General features: G+C 48.5%; 1 protein-coding gene and 1 pseudogene across 6 annotated transcripts in view; both read right to left on the bottom strand.

Moving 5' to 3' along the window:
* magi1b (membrane associated guanylate kinase, WW and PDZ domain containing 1b) overlaps positions 1 to 4162 on the bottom strand; it is a 500813-nt gene extending 496651 nt beyond the window's left edge. For all 6 annotated transcript variants that reach the window (XM_070895208.1, XM_070895210.1, XM_070895209.1 and 3 more), the window contains exon 1: positions 3412 to 4162. In XM_070895208.1, coding sequence (XP_070751309.1) covers positions 3412 to 3709 — 298 coding nt within the window. In that variant the 5' untranslated portion in view covers positions 3710 to 4162. The remainder of the gene's footprint in view (positions 1 to 3411) is intronic.
* Positions 4163 to 14762: 10600 nt separating this feature from the next.
* Positions 14763 to 14912, bottom strand: LOC139277779 (U2 spliceosomal RNA; annotated as a pseudogene).
* Positions 14913 to 19961: the final 5049 nt, after the last annotated feature.

The raw sequence follows: 19961 nt of genomic DNA, 5'->3' as shown, positions 1-19961 counted from the left end.
GTTTTCCTGTTTGGAAAGCTGTCCTTGAATCACGGCATGGATATAATCAGTGGTAACTCAGAAAATCCATAAACTCAGAAAAAGGATCAGTCTTTTCGCAAGTCATTAAGCCTTAGTGATCATAAACTAATCACAAGAGATAGTAAAAGGATTTTGTCTACACAGATTACCCTCGACAACTGATGATGCACTGGCTCCATTGTCAATAATGAGCATTACACTATCTTGGTATAATCTCCATAAAACAGGCAGTCACTTGTATTCAAACTCCTGCAAACGCATGAAGCCATGATGAATTTAGCAGACATTGCCACAAAAACAGTGGCATGAAACATACATAAAACACACATGGCCAGATAGGCTGTCATTTGACCACGACAGGATGAACCCACAGATGCTTTCACTTTGAACGTGATGAAATGTCCTGCAATCTGACATCCAACTTTAAAAGACAAGAAACAGCTGCTGCACAGCCAGAATGAGACAGTTTGCTAGATGTGCATAATCACTACCTCAACATATTACGATTATTCAGTTGTTCAACTGTCAGCACGTTTACAGGCTGACCTGTTTAACTGAAAGGGTGGACTCTAAACTCTTGACATGGTGAATTCCAAGTGGTTATACAAAATCTCCTTCTCAGGAATGTCCTTTGAACCTTTGACAACTGAGCCATGTTTATTCAGATGACATAATCTGAGAATATTCCATAACGGTACCATTACCTCTACTTAAACTCCAACTCTGCCCAGTGTAACCCACAGTTCAAATATGCCCTAAAACAACATGCTTTGGTACACTTCGTTATCCATGCCAATACAAATCATATTCACCATGTCTGTAAATGGACCTCATGTAAACATAATCAGGCTGGTTTTATCATCATAAGGGAGGGGACGGCCAGTCTACAACTTTTGCCGTTTTCTAAAAAAATATGCAAGATTTTATTGGACAACTGCAACAGGCAGTCCTAGAGTACACCAACTCGGAGATTGGTGATCACAGCACCCACTATTGTGAAACAAAAATGTCACCCAAAACAGGGAAAAAAGGGCAACCACAAACTCTAACTGTGCTGAGTGGGAATTGTTTCTTTCCAATTTGCCAAACAAGAAAATGGATTTCTTGTGCACACTTCATAAAGTACAGGGACTGAGGCGCATTTAAACAATACACAGTAGGGACCACAAAGCACAAGGGCTTTAATCTTACAGTTTATCATCATCAGAGACTCCTCAATGTGTTACGGCCTTGCACGACAATCCTGCTCATGCTTTAATATAAAACGTTTAAAAGCCTCCTCCTTCCCCACCCACTCCCTTAGACACACCACCCACGTTATTCCTGTAGCCAAGAGTGGGCAGGGACCGACTTATGCCATTGCCAAGCGTGCGTCCTCCTATTCCTTACACTAAATGCAGAAGACGGGGATTTATTTTATGCTTACAAAAGGGGAGACATTCCTATTCAACTTGGAGAGCACATTCCCTCCTCAGTATTATGCTCTGCACAACACGGAATTTGCAGACTTTGCTTCATTTCTACAGGGACCCTGCGGTCAGAATGAATTACAATATCACTCGCAACAAATCAAAGGCAGGCCATCAACCTCTCCCAGCTTTACCTTCTCCTGCAGGACACAGTATATATTACATTTCAAAATGAATGTTACCTAATCGCCAACAAAACTTGCTAAAAAGAGGTTTCATTAGTTACGATTCTGTTGTCTTCCCAGAAAGCAGTCACACAAACAATCTCAAATTCCAAATAAAGGCAATTAAAAAATGATTCATCTTGCTGGGAGACACGAGGCCATGACTTGTGTGGGGGTTCTGAGGCATGAAACTTAACGTTTCTCAGGCCGCTGAAATTGTTCGGGACCACCCTGCTGACGAGAGGGATATAAAGAGAAGGTTTTCGCGGTCAGAGTTATGAGAGAGAGAAGGATTCAGCATTATAAAGCCGGTAAGTCGTTTCAGTAACTGATTGCCAACTTTTCATTCAAGCTCATGTTTATAAGCAGGTGCGAGGTTACGACTCTCTTGCCTTGTAGCAGTGTCAGGGGAACAACAGTTGGGAATGGCCAACGGTATTTCTTCACTATTTCCCAATGTGCTTGAATAAACCTGGGCATCTTCCAAGTCCTATCAAAACTTGTGACGCTACACATAGTCCCCATAGACCAATGAATTCCACCTCGCGACACAAACACCACGAACAACACTGTGTCGCTGCTTCTCTAAAAATAGGAACTCAGTCGAACATCTTGCTTCGTCACCAAACGCCCAGACTGATGGATCTTTTTATACACCTTGGAAAATCTCTTGGGGTGGGATGTGCAACTATGGTTATAGTAGACTGACCGGGAGAACAATACAAAATCAGTCAAATACCTACCATATGAATTAAGGTTTAAATGATATGGAATCATTGTGCATGAAACACAAAAGAGTACAGCAAGTGATCAGGAAGGCCAATGGTATCTTGGCCTTTATTGCAAAAGGGGATGGAGTATAAAAGCAGGGAAGTCTTGCTGCAGCTATATAAGGTATTGGTGAGGCCACACCTGGAATACTGCCTGCAATTTTGTTTTCCATATTTATGAAAGGATATACTTGCTTTGGAGGCAGTTCAGAGAAGGTTCACTAGGTTGATTCCAGGGATGAGGGGTTGACTTATGAGGAAAGGTTGAGTAAGTTGGGCCTCTACTCGTTGGAATTCAGACGAATGAGAGGTGATCTTATCGAAACATATAAGATTATGAGGAGGCTTGACAAGGTGGATGCAGAGAGGATGTTTTCACTGATTGGGGGGGGGGGGGGGGGGAGACTAGAACTAGAGGTCATGATCTTAGAATAAGAGGCCGCCCATTTAAAACAGAGATGAGGAGAAATTTCTTCTCGGAGGGTTGTAAATCTGTGGAATTCACTGCCTCAGAGAGCTGTGGAAGCTGGGACATTGAATAAATTTAAGACAGAAATAGACAGTTTCTTAAATGATAAGGGGCTATGGGGAGTGGGCAGGGAAGTGGAGCTGAGTCCATGATCAGATCAACCATGATCGTATTAAATGGCAGAGCAGGCTCGAGGGGCCGTATGGCCTACTCCTGTTCCTTATGTTCTTATGAATGCTAATGCTAATCTTTGGAGCATGGGTACCATACCTCGGGTCAGTTTCAGACCCCCGGTCAGTTTCATACCTCGGGTCAGTTTCAGACCCCCCAGTCAGTTTCATACCTCGGGTCAGTTTCAGACCCCCCAGTCAGTTTCATACCTCGGGTCAGTTTCAGACCCCCAGTTTCAGACCTCGGGTCAGTTTCAGACCCCCGGGTCAGTTTCAGACCCCCAGTTTCATACCCCGGGTCAGTTTCATACCCCCGGTCAATTTCAGATCCCCGGGTCAGTTTCATACCTTGTTTGACAGTTTTCAGGCGGATAGGATCTTTGCTGCTCTTCACCACACCGCGTACATCATAAAGCGGCAGCCCGGACACATGGACACCGTCAACTTCCAGCAGCAGTTCGCCTTCCCTTAATTCCCCGGTGCTGTAAACGATCTGATCCTGGTTGGCTTCCCTCAGATAGGAGAACTCTCCATTCTCTGCTCCGCCCGAGACCACCACATTCAGCTCCCCGTGCCGGTTCTTGCACACCACACTTTCGTGCACTTTCGTGGTCCAGTGATTCTTCTTCTGAATCACTTTAGACATGGTGCTTGCGGCCAGCAGGCAGCCTCAACAGAGTGAGCGCAGACAGGTGATGAACGGCTCATAGAGTCTCTCTCTCTCCCCTTCAGTAACTTGCCTCATTAGCCGCCAGTTCGACAATCAGTTCCTGAATATCCTCTGGAGCAGCTTCTGTAAGGCAACTTCTTGCAGGAGGGATCATAGCTTCACATTTTCAAAAGGCACTGTGAACATTTGCTGCTGGCTCCGCTTGGAACGTCCACGGTCCACAGTTTCCCCACACAAGGAAAACAACACCAAAAAAAAGATTGGTGTTTTTTTTTGTAGTTGCAAAGTGTTTGAGGCTCAAGTGTCCCAACTTCAGGGCGCTTTGCACTTTCTCGCAGTCCTGCCTGTGGCTGCTTTAACCCGACACACACACAGTTTCCGACTTTCTTTGCAGTGTCCTGCTCAATCCCCACAACTCTGTTTGTTCCAGCTCACAGCCAACAGGGTTCAAAGCAGCCGGCGCCAGGCGCATGCGCCAGCCAGCCCTCACACCGCGGATGGAAAGGCCCTCACCCGGGTCCTAAAGCCCGTTATCTTCTTCCGTGAGCAATCACAGAACGGTTCCTGCACAGCAAGAGTCCATTCGGCCCGTCGATTCCCCCTCGCCCTTTTCCCGCAGCCCTGAAAATGTTTTTTTTTGTCCTTCAGGTACTTATCCAATTCCTCCACCACCCTTTCAGCCAGTGCACGTCAGATCCTAACCACTTGCTGCGTCAAAACGGTTTTCCTCATGTTGCCTTTGGTTCTTTCGCCAATCACCTTAAATCTGTGTCCTCTGATTCTCGGCCCTTCCATGAATGGGGACAGTTTCTCTCTATCTACTATGTCATAAAGTGCACTTAGTCCAGGTCATAGAATTTAGAATATACTAAGTTGCACTTCGAGGAGGAAAGTATCTTTGAGGTAATTTTGAAAAGGTAATATTTCAAATAGTGGAGGCCACAACCTGTGAGAAATCATCAGCAGCAGGTTGGGGCCATAAAAGGAGTGGCGTGCAGCCCAGGAAGCAGCGTGGAGGCAGCGTGAGCTGGTGCAGGAGGGCAACGGTAGCGAAGAGTGACGTCATCAAGGTCGAGGTCAGTGATTGGCGCATGGGCATATACAGCAGGAGCGGCAAGAGGGGCGAAGGAGCTGTGAGAGACTGTGGAGGGGAGGCGTGAGTTCGGTGCCAGGGGCCCAGGGTTAGCACGGGCCACCCCACACTGCGATATGTGTGCGCACTAGGTCAGTGCAGCAGACCAGGTCTCCAGTCGTCTTGGGTAACCCTTGCTACTGGACCAAGACCTAGCTTTGTCAAGCCCGTGTGGTGGCTGGTGTGCAACGTTAAAAAAATCCATGCACAGGCGTGAATGTAGTTCGGGTTCTTCATTCAAAACATCTGTGAATCATCCTTTTTTTTGGTGTGGAAGCAAGTCATCCTCGTTTCGAGGGACTGCCTATGATGGTGATGACTATTTCAAAATTCATTAATCGTTTCGAAAGGAATTTCTTCCAAGTCATTAATCCTTCACACAAATGGACAACATGCGAGAGTAGTCCCATAAAATAGCAGAACAGCTTGTCATTTATGAAGAAGTCATTCAGACAGTGCCTCCCCCAGCACTCATCCTCAGTGAAGGTAGAACTAAAAGATAAATGAATTGGGAGATGGTTGACTGATTCGGAGGAATAGGCATATCTAGAAATTTTAAGGGGAATGCCACTTCTTTGAGACCTTGGGGCAAAATGCAAAATTGTTTATTGCTTTAATTTTTCTTCAGTTTTCTCTGCCACCTGTCTTCCTTTACCTCTCGTTCCCTCATTTCTCTCCTCTTCTGAAGGTGGTGACTTCTCTCTGGGGCGTGGCTACATGTGAACCCTCCTATGCTTCATTGAAATTTGAGAGTCTTGACAGAAAATGTTCGCAGGCTATTCCTTCATGGGAGAATCACAGCTGGGCCCAATCCATTGTTCATTTCATATTGACACACATGGGGCTGGAAAGTGAGTCAAGCAGAAACCCTGGCCAAGTTTACCCACGTAACCTCGAAGTCTATAGGACAGTTGTAGAACCTAACCACAATTCTAGCTGCAATCAGCGAACTCAGCACAAAGAATCAAACCTACGGGCTTCTTGGTCTGTATTACTCATCGCTTAAACTTTGAGAGCAAGATTGTTGTCAATGTCAATATTAGAAAGTGTCCAGCAAATCCTGTGACATGTGAACATGATTCATGTTCAAATATATGTCTTCGGTCTTGCAAATGCATTGGGCCAAATTTTGCTGTAGCAGGGCATCTAATGATGTCTGCTGTTAGTTAGACTTGTCCTTGCATGTTTAGGTTTTTATACTTGTTTGCGTGGCAAGTTGTTGAAAGTGCGAGCTGATAACGTTGCAGTGAGGGAAACGGGCATCTCGGACTTGAGTGAACAGTACAAGCAACTGTACATCTCCTTAACCAATCAAATTGATGGATTGTGAAAATAACAGCGCAAGGGCTGAGAAGGAAGTGTAAATTAAAGTGGATGAAATCAATTTCAAATCAGGTACAGAAAGAGAAATAAAGAGAGGGAAAGAAAGATTGGATTGTGAGAGAGAGAAAAAGAGACAGAAAGGAAAAATGGGATGCATCCTCCTTAAATGCCATTTGACTTCCTTAGCTCTATCTTATGCTGCTCCTCTCCTCCTCCATGCTCATGGAATACATGGGTCATCATCCTCATAAGCAGTCCCTCAAAATTGAGGAAGACTTGCTTCCACTCTAAAAGTGAGTTCCTAGGTAACTGAACAGTCCAATATGAGAATTACAATCTCTGTCACAGGTGGGACAGACAGTCATTGAAGGAAAGGGTGGGTGGGACTGGTTTGCCGCACGCTCCTTCCGCTGTCCGTGGTTGTTTTCTGCATGGTCTCAGCAACGAGACTCGAGGTGCTCAGCACCCTCTCCGATGCACTTCCTCCACCTCGGGCAGTCTTTGGCCAGGGACTCCCAGGTGTCGGTGGGGATATTGCATTTTATCAAGGAGGACTTAGAAGATGTCCTTGAAACGTTTCCTCTGCCCACCTGGGGCTCACTTGCCGTGTAGGAGTTCCGAGTAGAGCGCTTGCTTTAGGAGTCTTGTGTCAGGCATGCGAACAATGTGGCCCGCCCAACGGAGCTGGTCGAGTGTGGTCAGTGCTTCGAGGCTGGGGATATTGGCCTGATCGAGACGCTAACGTTAGTGCGTCTGTCCTCCCAGGGGATTTGCAGGATCTTGACGCCAATAGAGAATGCCATACCTGCCCCTGAGAAGACCCCACTGCAGGTCGGGTCAGGGAGTGGGGCTGAAAATCTATTGGTGGTCTGACCTTGCCAGAAGCAGAGTGAGGTGTGATGGTAGAATGTGAGGGGTGGGGGGGGCGGGGGGATCTACTCAACCAGATGCTCACTACCATTTTTGATGCCTTAGTCCCTATTAAAACTATCGCACTCTCACCCTGGCATAGCTTTCATCTTCGCTCCCTTAAGTCCAAAGGACGCAGACTTAAACGGATGTGGCGGACAACTGGTTTAGCCATTCACCACCAGATCAGGCTGGACCACATAAAGCATTATCAGGTACTGCTCTTGTCTGCCAAAATTACTCACTATTCCAGAAACATTCTGGAATGCAAAGATAAACCCCGGCTTCTATTCTCCACTGCTAACCATCTTCTTAAACCCCTCTCCCCTGTCTCCACCCTCACCTCTGACAATAAGTGAGAGCAGCTCATGGACTTCTTTGCCTCGAAAATTGATACCATCCGATCAGCTGCCTCTGCCTGTTCCCTTCCTTCCCCTAGCCCACCGGGCCAAACTTCCTCCAAGGTTCTCCATTGCCGTAGTCCTGACCTCACATCCTTCTCCAGCTTCTCTACGATTTCCCCTCATGACCTTTCCGAGCTCATCCTGTCCATGAGACCCACTTCCTGCTCCCTTGACCTTATTCACACCAAACTGCTAACTACCCAACTTCCTTTTTTGGCTCCCATGTTAGCCGACATTGTTAATGGTTCTCTCTCCTCAGATACTGTCCCCCTCTCCCTCAAATCTGCCGTCATCACCCTGCTCCTCAAAAAAACAACCCTTGACCCCTCTGTCCTTGCAAACTACCGCCCCGTCTCCAACCTCCCTTTCCTATCTAAAGTCCTTGAACGTGTTGTCACCTCCCAAATCCGTGCCCATCTTTCCCGCAACTCCATGTTTGAATCCCTCCAATCAGGTTTCCGCCCCGCCACAGTACCGAAACGGCTCTTATCAAAGTCACAAATGACATCCTTTGTGACTGTGACAAAGGCAAACTGTCCCTCCTCGTCCTTCTCAACCTGTCTGCAGCCTTTAACACGGTTGACCACTGCATCCTTCTCCAAGGCCTCTCCAACGTCATCCAGCTGGTTGGGACTGCACTCGCCTGGTTCCATTCTTGTCTATCAATTCATTGCCAGAGAATCACGTGCAACGATTTCTCTTCGTTACCTGTGGTGTCCGCCAGGCCCCTCCTATTTCTTATCTACATGTTGCCCCTTGGCGACATCATCAGAAAACACAGCATTAATTTCCACAGTACGCTGATGACACCCAGCTCTACCTCACTACCACTTCTCTCGACCCCTCCGCGATCTCTAAATTGTCAGATTGCTTGTCCAACATAGAGTTCTGGATGAGCAGAAATATTCCCCCAATTAATTATTGGGAAGACTGAAGCCATTGTTTTCAATTCCCGCCACAAACTCCGTTCCCTAGCCACTGACTCCATCTCTCTCCCCAACATCTGCCTGAGGCTGAATCACACTGTTCACAATCTTGGTGTCATATTTGCCCCTGAAATTAGCTTCTGACCACATATCCGCAGCATAAGACCAGCTAGTTCCAACTCCGTAACATCGCCCATCTCCAACTTGCCTCAGCTCATCCACTGCTGAAACCCTCATCCATGCCTTTGTTACATCGAGACTTGACTATTCCACGTACTCCTGGCTGGCCTCCCACATTCTACCCTACGTAAATTTGAGGTGATCCAAAACTTGGCTGCCCGTGTGCTAACTCGCACCAAGTCCACTCACCCATCACCCCTGTGCTCCCGGTTAAGTAACGCCTCGATTTCAAAATTCTCATCCTGGTTTTCAAATCCCTCCATGGCTTCGCCCCTCCCTATCTCCAAAGATGTCTGCGCTCCTCTAATTCTGCCCTCTTGAGCACACCTAATTATAACTGCTCAACCATTTGCGGCCGTGCCTTCTGTTGTCTAAGCTCTGGAATTCCCTGCCTATACATCTCCACCACTCTTTCCTCCTGTAAAGACTCTCGTTAAAACCTACCTCTTTGACCAAGCTTTTGGTCACCTGCCCTAATTTCTCCTTATGTGGCTCAGTGTCAAATTTTGTCTCATAGTCCTGCATAGCGCCTTGGGACTTTTTTTTACTAAATACAAGTTGTTGTTGTTGGGGGGGCGGGGGTGAGGCGGAGAGGGGGGAGGGGGGCTGGAAATCAACGAAAAAATTGTTTTTTTTAATTTCAAAATATACTTTATTCATTAAAAAAATCTGTACAGTACATTGAAGGCATTTCAGTACACTTAGCTGCAGTCAGCAATCCCATACACTATATTTGGGTGCTGACGGCAGTTCCGTTCGTTACATTTCCTTGTTTTCCAGTTCAAGTGCAATTCGGTACAATACGGGATACATTGTGGTACATTCAAATAAATTACATTTCATCTGTTACAATACAGTACACGGAATGGGTGACGGTACATTTACATTTTTCTTTTCAACATGCATTTCGCAACAGACCTTGCATTGTACATGGCACTACATAGGTGTTTACAGATTTGGTGCTCCATGTACACAAAAAGTAAATTACAAGTACGGCCCGAGGGGGGTTTTGTACTGATTCCTGCCCCCCGGGTTTACCGTGGCAGAAGGGCTTTAAACTGTGGCCCTTCCCCACCGTGCCTTTGCGGCGACTGCACCAATTTTAAGTGCGTCCCTCAGCACGTAATCCTGGATCTTGGATTGCGCCAGTCTGCAACACGCAGACGTGGTCATCTCCTTGTTCTGGAAGACCAGCAAGTTTCGGCAAGACCAAAGAGCGTCTTTGACCGAGTTGATGGCCCTCCAGCAGCAGGTGATGTCTGTCTCGGTGTGTGTCCCTGGGAACAGCCCGTAGAGCACAGAGTCCTGTGTTACGGAGCTGCTTGGGATGAACCTCGACAGCAACCACTGCATCTCTTTCCAGACCTGCGTTGCAAAGGCGCAATCCTGAAGGAGATGGGTGACAGTCTTGTCCGCCTCGCAGCCGACACGGGGGCACCGTGCCGTGCTGCTGAGACGTCAGCTGTACATGAACGCTCTGACGGGTAAGGCCCTCCTCACCGCCAACCAAGCTACGTCTTGGTGCTTGTGTGAAAGCTCTGGCGATGAGACGTTCTGCCAAACAAGTTCAACAGTCCGCTCAGGGAATCACCCGACAGGGTCCACCCTCTCCTTCTTTCGTAGGGCGTCCAGGACCTTACAGGCTGACCACTGTTTTATGGCCTTGTGGTCGAAGGGGTTTCTTGTGAAGAACTTTTCCACGAAGGACAGATGGACAGGCATGGTCCAACTGGTGGGGGCATTTCGTGGTAGCGTGGCCAGACCCATCCTTCGCAACACCGGGGACGGGTAGAGCCTCTGCATGAGGTGACACTTGGTGTTTGTGTACTGGGGGGCTGTGCACAGCTTGATGCAGCCGCACACAAAGGTGGCCATCAGGATGAAGGCCACATTCGGAACGTCCTTTCCTCCACTGTCTAGAGATTTGTACATCGTGTCTCTGCGGACACGGTCCATTTTGGACGTCCAGACAAAGTGGAAGACGGCCCGGGTGACTGCCACGGCGCAGGAGTGTGAGATGGGGCAGACCTGTGCCACGTACAACAACACCGAGAGCACCTCACTCCTGATGACCAGGTTCTTGCCTGTAATGGAAAGGGAGCGCTGCTCCCACAATGCCAGTTTTTGTTTGACCTTGGCGATACGCTCGTCCCAGTTTTTGGCGCACGCCCCGTCCGCTCCGAACCATATTCCCAACACCTTCAGGAAGTCTGGCTTGATGGTGAAGGGAATGGATGCGCGGTCGGTCCAGTTGCCAAAGAGCATGGCCTCGCTCTTGCTGCGATTGACCTTTGCTCCCGAGGCCAGTTCAAACTAGTCGCAGATTGCGAGCAATCTGCGGACCGACTGCGGATCCGAGCAAAAGACGGCGATGTCGTCCATGTACAGGGAGGTCTTTACCTGAGCGCCTCCGCTGCTTGGGATTGTCACCCCTCTAATGCCCGCATCCTTCCTGATGGACTCGGCAAAGGGCTCGATACAACACACAAACAAGACAGCCGAGAGAGGACAGCCTTGCCTGACTCCAGATCTGATTGGAAAGCTTTGAGTTTCCCACCCGTTGATTAGGACTGCACTACTGATGTCTCTGTAGAGCAGTTGGATCCAATTGCGGAAACCCTCCCCAAACTCCATTTTGGAGAGCACGTCCATCAGGTACGTGTGCGATATCCTGTCAAAGGCTTTCTCCTGGTCTAAGCTGATTAAGCAGGTGCCCACCCCCCTGTCCCACACGTAGGCGATCGTATTTCTGAGTAGCGCGAGGCTATCAGAGATCTTCCTGCCGGGGACAGCGCAGGTCTGGTCCAGGTGAATCACCAGCTCAAGAGCAGACTTGACCCTGTTGGCGATGACCTTTGACAGGATCTTGTAGTCCACATTGAGCAGCGAAATGGGCCGCCAGTTTTTGATTTCCTCCCTCTCCCCCTTCTGCTTGTAGATGAGGGTGATGATGCCTTTCCTCATTGATTCTGACATGCTGCCGGCCAGAAGCATACCCCCGTACACTTCCAGCAGGTCTGGGCCTATCCAGTCTCACAGAGCCGTTGCTTCCGGGAGTTTTATTCGTCTCGAAGGACCGGACGGCCTTTGTCAGCTCGTCCAGAGTGAGCGGGTGGTCCAGACTCTCCCGCTTGCTGTCGTCTAAGACCTCCGAGATAGATGAAAGGAAAGACTAGGAGGCCGCGCGGTCTGTGGGCTTGACGTCGTACAGCCTGGCATAGAAGGATTTGCTGATCCTCTGCATGTCAGGCTGCGAAGACGTCACAGAACCGTCTTCTTCCTTTAGGCTGGTGATCACAGAGCTCCCCTTGTGTACCTTTTGGAAGAAGAAACGCGAACACGTCTCATCCTACATGACGGAGCGGACTCTGGAGCAGAAGATGATCTTGGAAGATTCTGAGGCAAAGAGCGAGGCTTGCTGGCCCTTCACCTCTTCGAGTTCCCCCGCGACATCGACCCCCATCGACCGCAGCAGGAGCAGGTTTTGCATATTCGTCTGGAGTTGGCACAATTCCCTCTGTCTCCCTCTCACCTGCTGAACACCTTTGAGGGTGAAGAACCTCTTGATGTTTGTCTTGATTGTTTCCCACCAGTGCATCGGGGAGTCGCAGAGGGGCTTTACTGTTCTCCAACCTTTGTAATCTCTCTTGAGTTCCTCAACGTTTTCCGGAGTCAACAGTTTTACGTTCAGCTTCCATATCCCTCTGCCAACTTTCTGGTTTTCCTGTGGGTGACAGTCGGCCAGTAGGAGGCAGTGGTCAGAGAAGAACACCGGCGTGACGTCGGTGGATCTGACCTTGAGCGTGTGGGACACAAACAGGAAGTCTATTCTGGAACGGACGGACCCGTCTGGTCTCGACCAGGTGTATCTGCGCGGTGCTCCGTCTGCAGGGTTGCTGAAGACGTCGCACAGCTTGGCATCCTTTACCGCATCCATCAGGAGTTTGGACGTGGCGTCCAGTTTGCTGTCGGCTCTGCTGGATTGTCCAGCAGATGATGCAGTTGAAGTCACCGCCCAGAATGACCGGCCTGGACGTTGCCAGTAGCAGTGGGAGCTGCTGGAAGAGGGCCAGCCTCTCGTTCTTGTGAGCTGGGGCGTAAACATTAATTAACCTGAGAGGGGAGTTTTTGTACATTACGTCTGCTACGTGGAGGCGGCCGCCCACCACCTCCTTAACTTCGGTGATGGTGAAGTGGCCTCCCCACAGCAGAATGCCCAGGCCGGAAGACCGGCTGTCGTTGCCTCCTGACCATATGGATGGTCCATGGGCCCACCATCGTGACCACTGCCAGTAACTGCTGTAGTGCGACAGACCGCACTCCTGTAAGAACAGCAGATCCGCTTTGACCTTGGCGAGGTACCCCAAGGTGGAAACACATCGCGTAGTAGATTTTACGCTACGCACGTTAATAGTAGCAATTTTTAAATCCATTTTAAAGCTATTTTTTACAGTTTCAAACATTACACTTCGGATAAATTGTTCTAAAAGTCCGACATCTGCTCAATGGCCATTTCCAGCATGCGTAAGTTATTACTATGAAAGTCTACTGCACCTGGGCTGGCGTGGTGGTCGTCCTCTGCCGTGGGGGTGTTTTGACCAGGGGACTGCTGCAGTTCTGTAATTAAGTCCGTTATGTCCTCTGTGCAGTCCTCGCCTGGTGTTGGTGGTTCCCTCTTTTCCTCAGTCGCGGCGGTTTCGAGCTGGTGTGCTTCGATCGCTGCGTCGCTCCCGGTATTCCGGAGGTGGGGTGTGCTGGGCACTTCACTGCTCCTGTTATCCCGGAGCTGGTCTGCGTTGGTCGTTTCTTCGCTCTCGGTGTTCCGGAGCTCGTGTGCGTTGGTCGCTTCACTGCTCCCGGTCGCCTGTGGCTGTGGGCTGGCGTATTGCCTCTTGTTTTGGTGTCGGTAGTGAGGGGCCTTTTCTCGCCTTTCCTCATGAGACGAGCTGCCGCCGCTGCTGTCTGTCGGAGGTGGCTAGCCGCCTCTTCCCTGTCGTTTCCGCACGGGCCCTTGCTCGCCTGTTCTCCTTACGTTTGCGGGCCTTTTTCTTGACGGTCTCCCATCCCGCTTCATCGTCTGCTGTCTCCTCGTTGCTGGACTCGGTGCGCTGGGGGAGAGCTTCGCTGCTGGTGTCTCGCAGCTCGCCGTGGCAGGCTTCTCTTCCTCGCCGACTTGTTCCGAGTCCACGGGGGCGTTGGTCGGGGGGAGGGTGTGGCTCTCCTCTGGAGCGTTGTGTTCCTCAGCTTCCTCCTCCTCTGGTGCAATGTTCTTTGCTGCCTGCCCATAGCTGAAGTTGCGCTTGGGGCAGTTTTTGTAACGGTGCCCAGCCAGACCACAGAGGTTGCAGCACTTGGTCTCCTTACAGTCCTTTGTCTGGTGGCCTTCGCTCTTGCAGTTTCGGCAGATGAGAGTTTTGCAGCTTGCCGCCACATGGCCTGCCTTCCCGCAGGTCCGGCACACATTGGGCTGGCCAGCGTACACCATGTAGCCCCGACTTCCTCCGATGGCGAAGCTGGAGGGGGGGGTGCAAGATGGTTCCGCTGGCGTCCACCTTCATGGTGACCTGGATCTGGCGCTTGCTGGTCCATATCCCGTGCAAGTCTTTCACGTCGCTGCTGTTTCCTGCCCCATCGATGTACCTGGCGAGGAAAGTCAGCTCATCAATGACGGGGATGTGGGGGTTGTACATCTGCACTGTGATAGTGCGTCTTCTCTGCGACGGGAGGGTGAACAGTCCCAAGTCAGCACTGAGCGCAGTGGTTCACTCGCCTCCTTCAGTCCCTTCAGGAACTTCAGGAACAGGGCGACGGTTCTGAAGGTCACATCGAAGTAACCTCTCTTCGGGAGGTCCTGCAAGGCGAAGATGTCGGCGACTTTCATGCCGCATGTTCCCAGCAGGATTTTCTTCACAAACAGGTCCCGGTTGATCGTTGTCTGGCCTTCCACTTTCTTCACCGTCACTCGGATGGTGTTTCGGACACCCTCGTTCGCCGCTCGGTTGGCCGCCATCCGGGTTGCCGATTCCTCCTTTCGATGTGTATTTTGGCCGAAGCCCTCAATCTCTCGTTGTGCCAGTCCGGTGCTTGGCCGGGCCTCTGGGCTTGCCCCCTGATGGGCCTGCGGGCCCGCCGAATGGTCGGTCGACATGCAGATTTTCCTCTTCTCTCCAATTGGCGCCTGGTCCAAGCCAAAGGCCAGAGCCAGCAAAACTGGAAAAACGTGTTTCTGCAGTCAGTCAATTTGAATATGAATGCACAATCAACAGATACTACACTTGATCTTAGCCAAAAGGCCGAGAAGCGTTGTTTCTCAGCTGTAGAAATCATTGGTCAAACTCTCCAGACTGTTCCATTTTCACTTGTCTCAACTGATCCGGGCAATAGCTGCACCTTATGGTCTCAGTTACCCTAAGGGCATTGAGTGTAAAGCAGAAAACTCAGAGCTGCAATACCATTGTCCTAATTACCATATATGTAAATGAGGGTACTTGGGACTCAGTGGGTCAACAACAGAAAGGGCCAAAAAGCATGAGACAACTTGGGGAAGCAACTTAATTGTGGAAAACTATTGGAAAACAGCTTCAACCCCAGAACTGAACCATAACAACCAGGAACGTCTCCGGTTCAATCTCAGTTTGCGCCAGTTGAGCTTGTCTTAGCTGAAACACTGCAACAGGCCTCAGAAACCATAGGTTATGGAAGGGAAGAATCACACACCAACTACAAAAGAATAGCAAACACAGGCTGGATCCACAGACTGAAATACAACCCTATGAAAATTGCATGCGAAGAACAAGGATGTGCAAATTCCTTAGAAAGGAAGGCAATGGCACATGGACAAGATACATTGCATTCTAACTGGCAGAGTTTCGACAGGAAGATTAAAATGGGAGCTAAAGTTCTCCCTCAAGTTGATAATAGCACTGCCTAGCGTGACACGAAGCCATACAATGCAGAGCTTCCCGAGTTTAATTCTGTGTTGAGTTCACTAACCTCAGCTGGGGATGCAGTTGGGGTCCTACAATTGACAGTGCTCTGAGGTAGAGAGTGGAAAATATCCACCAGAGTTCTGTAACCACTGGTTATCCATTGGCTCAGTTTAGAAGTACATATGGATGTTGAGTGAGGACGAGATTAGGGGCTTGGCTATGATACTCTCCCAAGATAAATAACCAGCCGAAGCTCACAGATCAATGTAACTAAAAGTGTTGATTCTTCAGCACATTCCAGTCAAAAGCTGCACATCTGGAAGTATAACCCTTCAGGGCATTACTGCTGAGCTCTGCAGGACAAAAAGTAATGATTGGCAAAAGACGGATTTATCGGTTGTCACCAATCAAACATCCAATTGACTTAAATGTAAATTAATCAAAAGCGACTAGTTGCAATCAACAAGTACAAAAGAGGAATGAGCAGAAAACTGACCAATTAAATCATTCCATTTTTTTCACAGCTATCAACCACAAACTGCCCCTATGGCAAGTCACCAATCAAATCTCAAATAGTTTAGGAAAGTTAGTTGAAACCACCATCTTTAATTTTTCATCTATCTGAAAATTTGCTGATAAAAGTAGCATTAATAGCTAAGAAACCCATAAAAATATTAAATAATTCAGAATAAAATGTTTATTCTCATTTGGAATTTCCTATATAATATTGTAAATCTTTGGGAAACATTTTCTCAGAGAGGCCAACTCTTATGTCAGGAGCCTAAGGATCAATTTGAAGTAATTGGCTGGACTAGAGCTACAGTTCTTGGGTTGTGCTTTGTCCCCCATTGTTTTCCGGTAAATGCCTTGGACTCCTTGTGCTCGGAGAGGGCATTAAGGGAGAAAGGACAGAGACTCAGAGACTGGAGAAAGATATGGGCTCAGGGCTAGGCAGGTTGGTATAACCGGGCCGAGCGCAGGGTTTCGGGGGCGGGGTTTTTCTTCTTAGGCAGTCCCTCGGAATCAAGGATGACTTGCTTCCACACTAAAAATGAGTCAACAGGTGACTGAAGAGTCCGATGAAAGGGGAAAGGGAGAAGCAGCTGAATGGATGGTCTCAATCTGAGTGACAAAGGAGTCTATGAGCTCCTCACAATTGTTGGATGTGATGTTGGAGGGAGCTGGAGAGAGGGGTTTAGGGAGATGGTTGGTGGAGGAGAAAAGAAGCTGCGGTTATCTTTCCTCTCCAAAATGATCCTGCAGTCGTGTGTGATTTTAGCAGAGGAGGCCCGATCGTGCTCGAGGTGGTCCAGCGAGATCTGATGATGGATGGCTGAATCATTTGTGCACCAGATACATTCAAGTTTCCGCCCCTGGGACCTGTGGGAGGGAAAATGGGGACAATGCCAGGAGATCAACAAGGATGGGAGAGAGTAAAGGGCATCAAAGCAGAGTGTGAGGAAGTGGCTTTGTTTGCTAGTAAAGGGACATTCTATACGGAAATATGGAGACGGACAGTAATTGATGGTTCGCTGACAGAGTTCAATATGACAGTGGTAGGTGGGGTGAGTGAGACAGGAAGGAGATTGATGCAGTTAGCCCCCAGAAGTTGCACTGCGGGGGAAAGTCAGCAAAAGAGGAGAACAGGACAGTTGGGGTTGCTGCTCGTAAGATGGTAGTGACTGGTGACTCGATGGGCCTTTCAAAGAATATAACAAAAAGCATACAGAGTCGCTATGGTCTACAAGGCTGTAGTAATACCCACCCTCCTGTATGGATCAGAGGCATGGACGATGTACAGAAGACACCTCAAGTCGCTGGAGATATATCACCAACGATATCTCCACAAGATCCTGCAAATCCCCTGGGAGGACAGGTGCACTAACACCAGTGTCCTCTTCCAGGCTAACATCACCAGCATTGAAGCACTGACCGTATTCGATCAGCTCCGCTGGGCAGACCACATAGTTCGCATGCCAGACACGAGACTCCCGAAGCAAATGCTCTATGCGGAGCTCCTTCACAGCAAATGAGCCAAAGGTGGGCAGAGGAAACGTTACAAGGACACCCTCAAAGCCTCCCTGATAAAGTGCAACATCACCACTGACACCTGGGAGTCCCTGGCCGAAGACCGCCCTAGGTGGAGAAAGTGCATCCGAGAGGGCGCTGAGCTCTTCGAATCTCAACGGCGAGAGCATGAAGAGGTCAAGCGCAGGCAGCGGAAGGAGCGTGCGGTAAACCAGTCCCACACACCCCTTCCCTCGGCGAATATCTGTCCCACCTGTGACAGAGTCTGTGGCTCTCATATTGGATTGTTCAGCCACCAGAGAACTCACTTTAGGAGTGGAAGCAAGTCTTCCTCGATTCCGAGGGACTGCCTATGATGATGATCCAAGGGGAATTCAAGCCTGAATGGCCGCAGGAGAGTCGGAGGGGAGAGGGAATTCAGAAGAAACTTCTTTACCCAGAGAATGGTAAGACTGTGGAACTTGCTGCCACAGGGAGTAGTTGAGGTGAATAGTATAGAAGGGGAAGCTAGATAAGGAGAGAAATTGGAATTGAGGCTTATGCTGATAGAGTTAGATGAGGAAGAATGGGAGGAGGTTTGCGTGGAGCATAAATGCCATCAAGGACTGGTTGGGCCGAGTGGCCTGTTTCTGTGATGATCTACTATTATAGTATAACATTAAAAAAACCTTGTATTTATATCAATAATCACAATGAGCACTTTGGTGAAGTTCAACATGGTTACCAACAACCACGGAATGAGTTTGAACCTCAAATTCCTCATTGAGTTTTTGTTACATTTGATTGTAAATCGATATTTGTCTCATTGATAAAAATACCAAATGTTTGTGAACGTTGATGTGATAAATCTCTCCATTCATTGAATGTGAGGTTGAATTCGCTGATATATATTCATTGCAGTAGATTTTTTAGTGGTCAGATAGTGGTCAATAGATGGCAGCACTCTAGTATTCTTGTTTCTATGGTAAATGTTGAAAAAGAAATCTGTAAACAAAAAAATCAGTTGTAATTGTACTTACCCAACAATGCTCATCCCCAGTGTCAACAGCACTGGTTAGCACCAGAACAAATAGCGGACATGGCTCAGCTCTCTTTTTTGATGAATTTTCTCTCATTTTTCTTTCCTGCAGGTGTTAACTTGGGCCTGGCTCCACTGACACCAGCTACACTTCGGTACCTTTCCCACGTTGGCTCTCGTCGTGAATGAGCAGGATGTAATGAGTGCTGGTGGGCTATTGAACAAAAGGGACATCGGGTTCAAGCCCAGTGCAGCCCTCGGCCAATGTCCACACATGCATTTTCTACAACAGGAATCTGGGCCAATTTTCCCCTCACTGATCCAGGGCACTGAGGCCAATTGTAGCATCCAAGCGTCACCCTGGCAAACATGAGTTGGTTGTAATCTTTTGACTCACCGACTCACTGCCTTCACCAACTGAGTTATTGGGCAACTGAACCGTTTTCATTTTTATTTGTCCCATTCCTTTGGAGTTCGTCGATTATTTTGAAAAAGTGAGCACAAAAGAGTGATTTTCTCTACTATGCAAGTTTTATTATTTGGTTAATAAAAAGTGACTTTGGGCTTCTATGCTAGATAATCATGTTTTTTTTTCCTCCTTTATTTTCTGTGATGGAATTAATCAGTCAGTTTATGGAAGACATTGAACCAAATATAATTAAGTGCTCCCTCGATGTTAGCCTGACATTGTGTCTAAACCCAGTCTTCCAAATAGTGCTCTTACTGCACCATGGTGAGTTTTTCCTTTGATTCCAGACTACATCCATGGTCCCATATGCATAAAGCCATCAGCTACTTTGACACAAGCATTAGAGGATACTTATGTCGTAAATATACTTTTACGGATTGTGTCTTAATGCTAAGGAATGGCAGTGCTGGAGTCGGAACATTTTACTACTTCAGCACTAGTGCCAGCTTCAAGCATTCCCAGATGCAACATAGCAGGAGTCAGATGCAGAGTAATGCTCCTTCTGCACTGCTTCATTTATTCTGCTCAACCTGAACCTGAGGAAAGCACTCCCCATGGTACCAATCTGAATTTTTCCACTTCTCTCACCGCCCATCCTTATGGCTTCTCTACGGGTGACTGTCAATTACTGCTGAATTATAAACAGGTTTGTGGTGCATACCCATGTCTATGAGAAAGTGGGTTGAGACAACCAAAACTTATTTTATATATTATTTTTACAGCCACAAGTCTAACATATTGGGCCTGAAATTCGGGTCGGAGGCTTCTTTCCAACGAACGCCTCCGACCTGAGAATTTTTAAACGAATTTACCTGGTGGTCTCGGAGGCGCCTGCGATTGCGCTGGGAGGCCTTCTCTTCCCCCGCTGCGAAGCGCGCTCCCGTCCTCAACGTTCCCACGCAGAAGGTGC

Source organism: Pristiophorus japonicus, chromosome 12 (genome assembly GCF_044704955.1).
Source record: "Pristiophorus japonicus isolate sPriJap1 chromosome 12, sPriJap1.hap1, whole genome shotgun sequence".
NCBI classification, from domain to species: domain Eukaryota; kingdom Metazoa; phylum Chordata; class Chondrichthyes; family Pristiophoridae; genus Pristiophorus; species Pristiophorus japonicus.
This window is presented reverse-complemented; position numbering and strand designations above follow the sequence as displayed.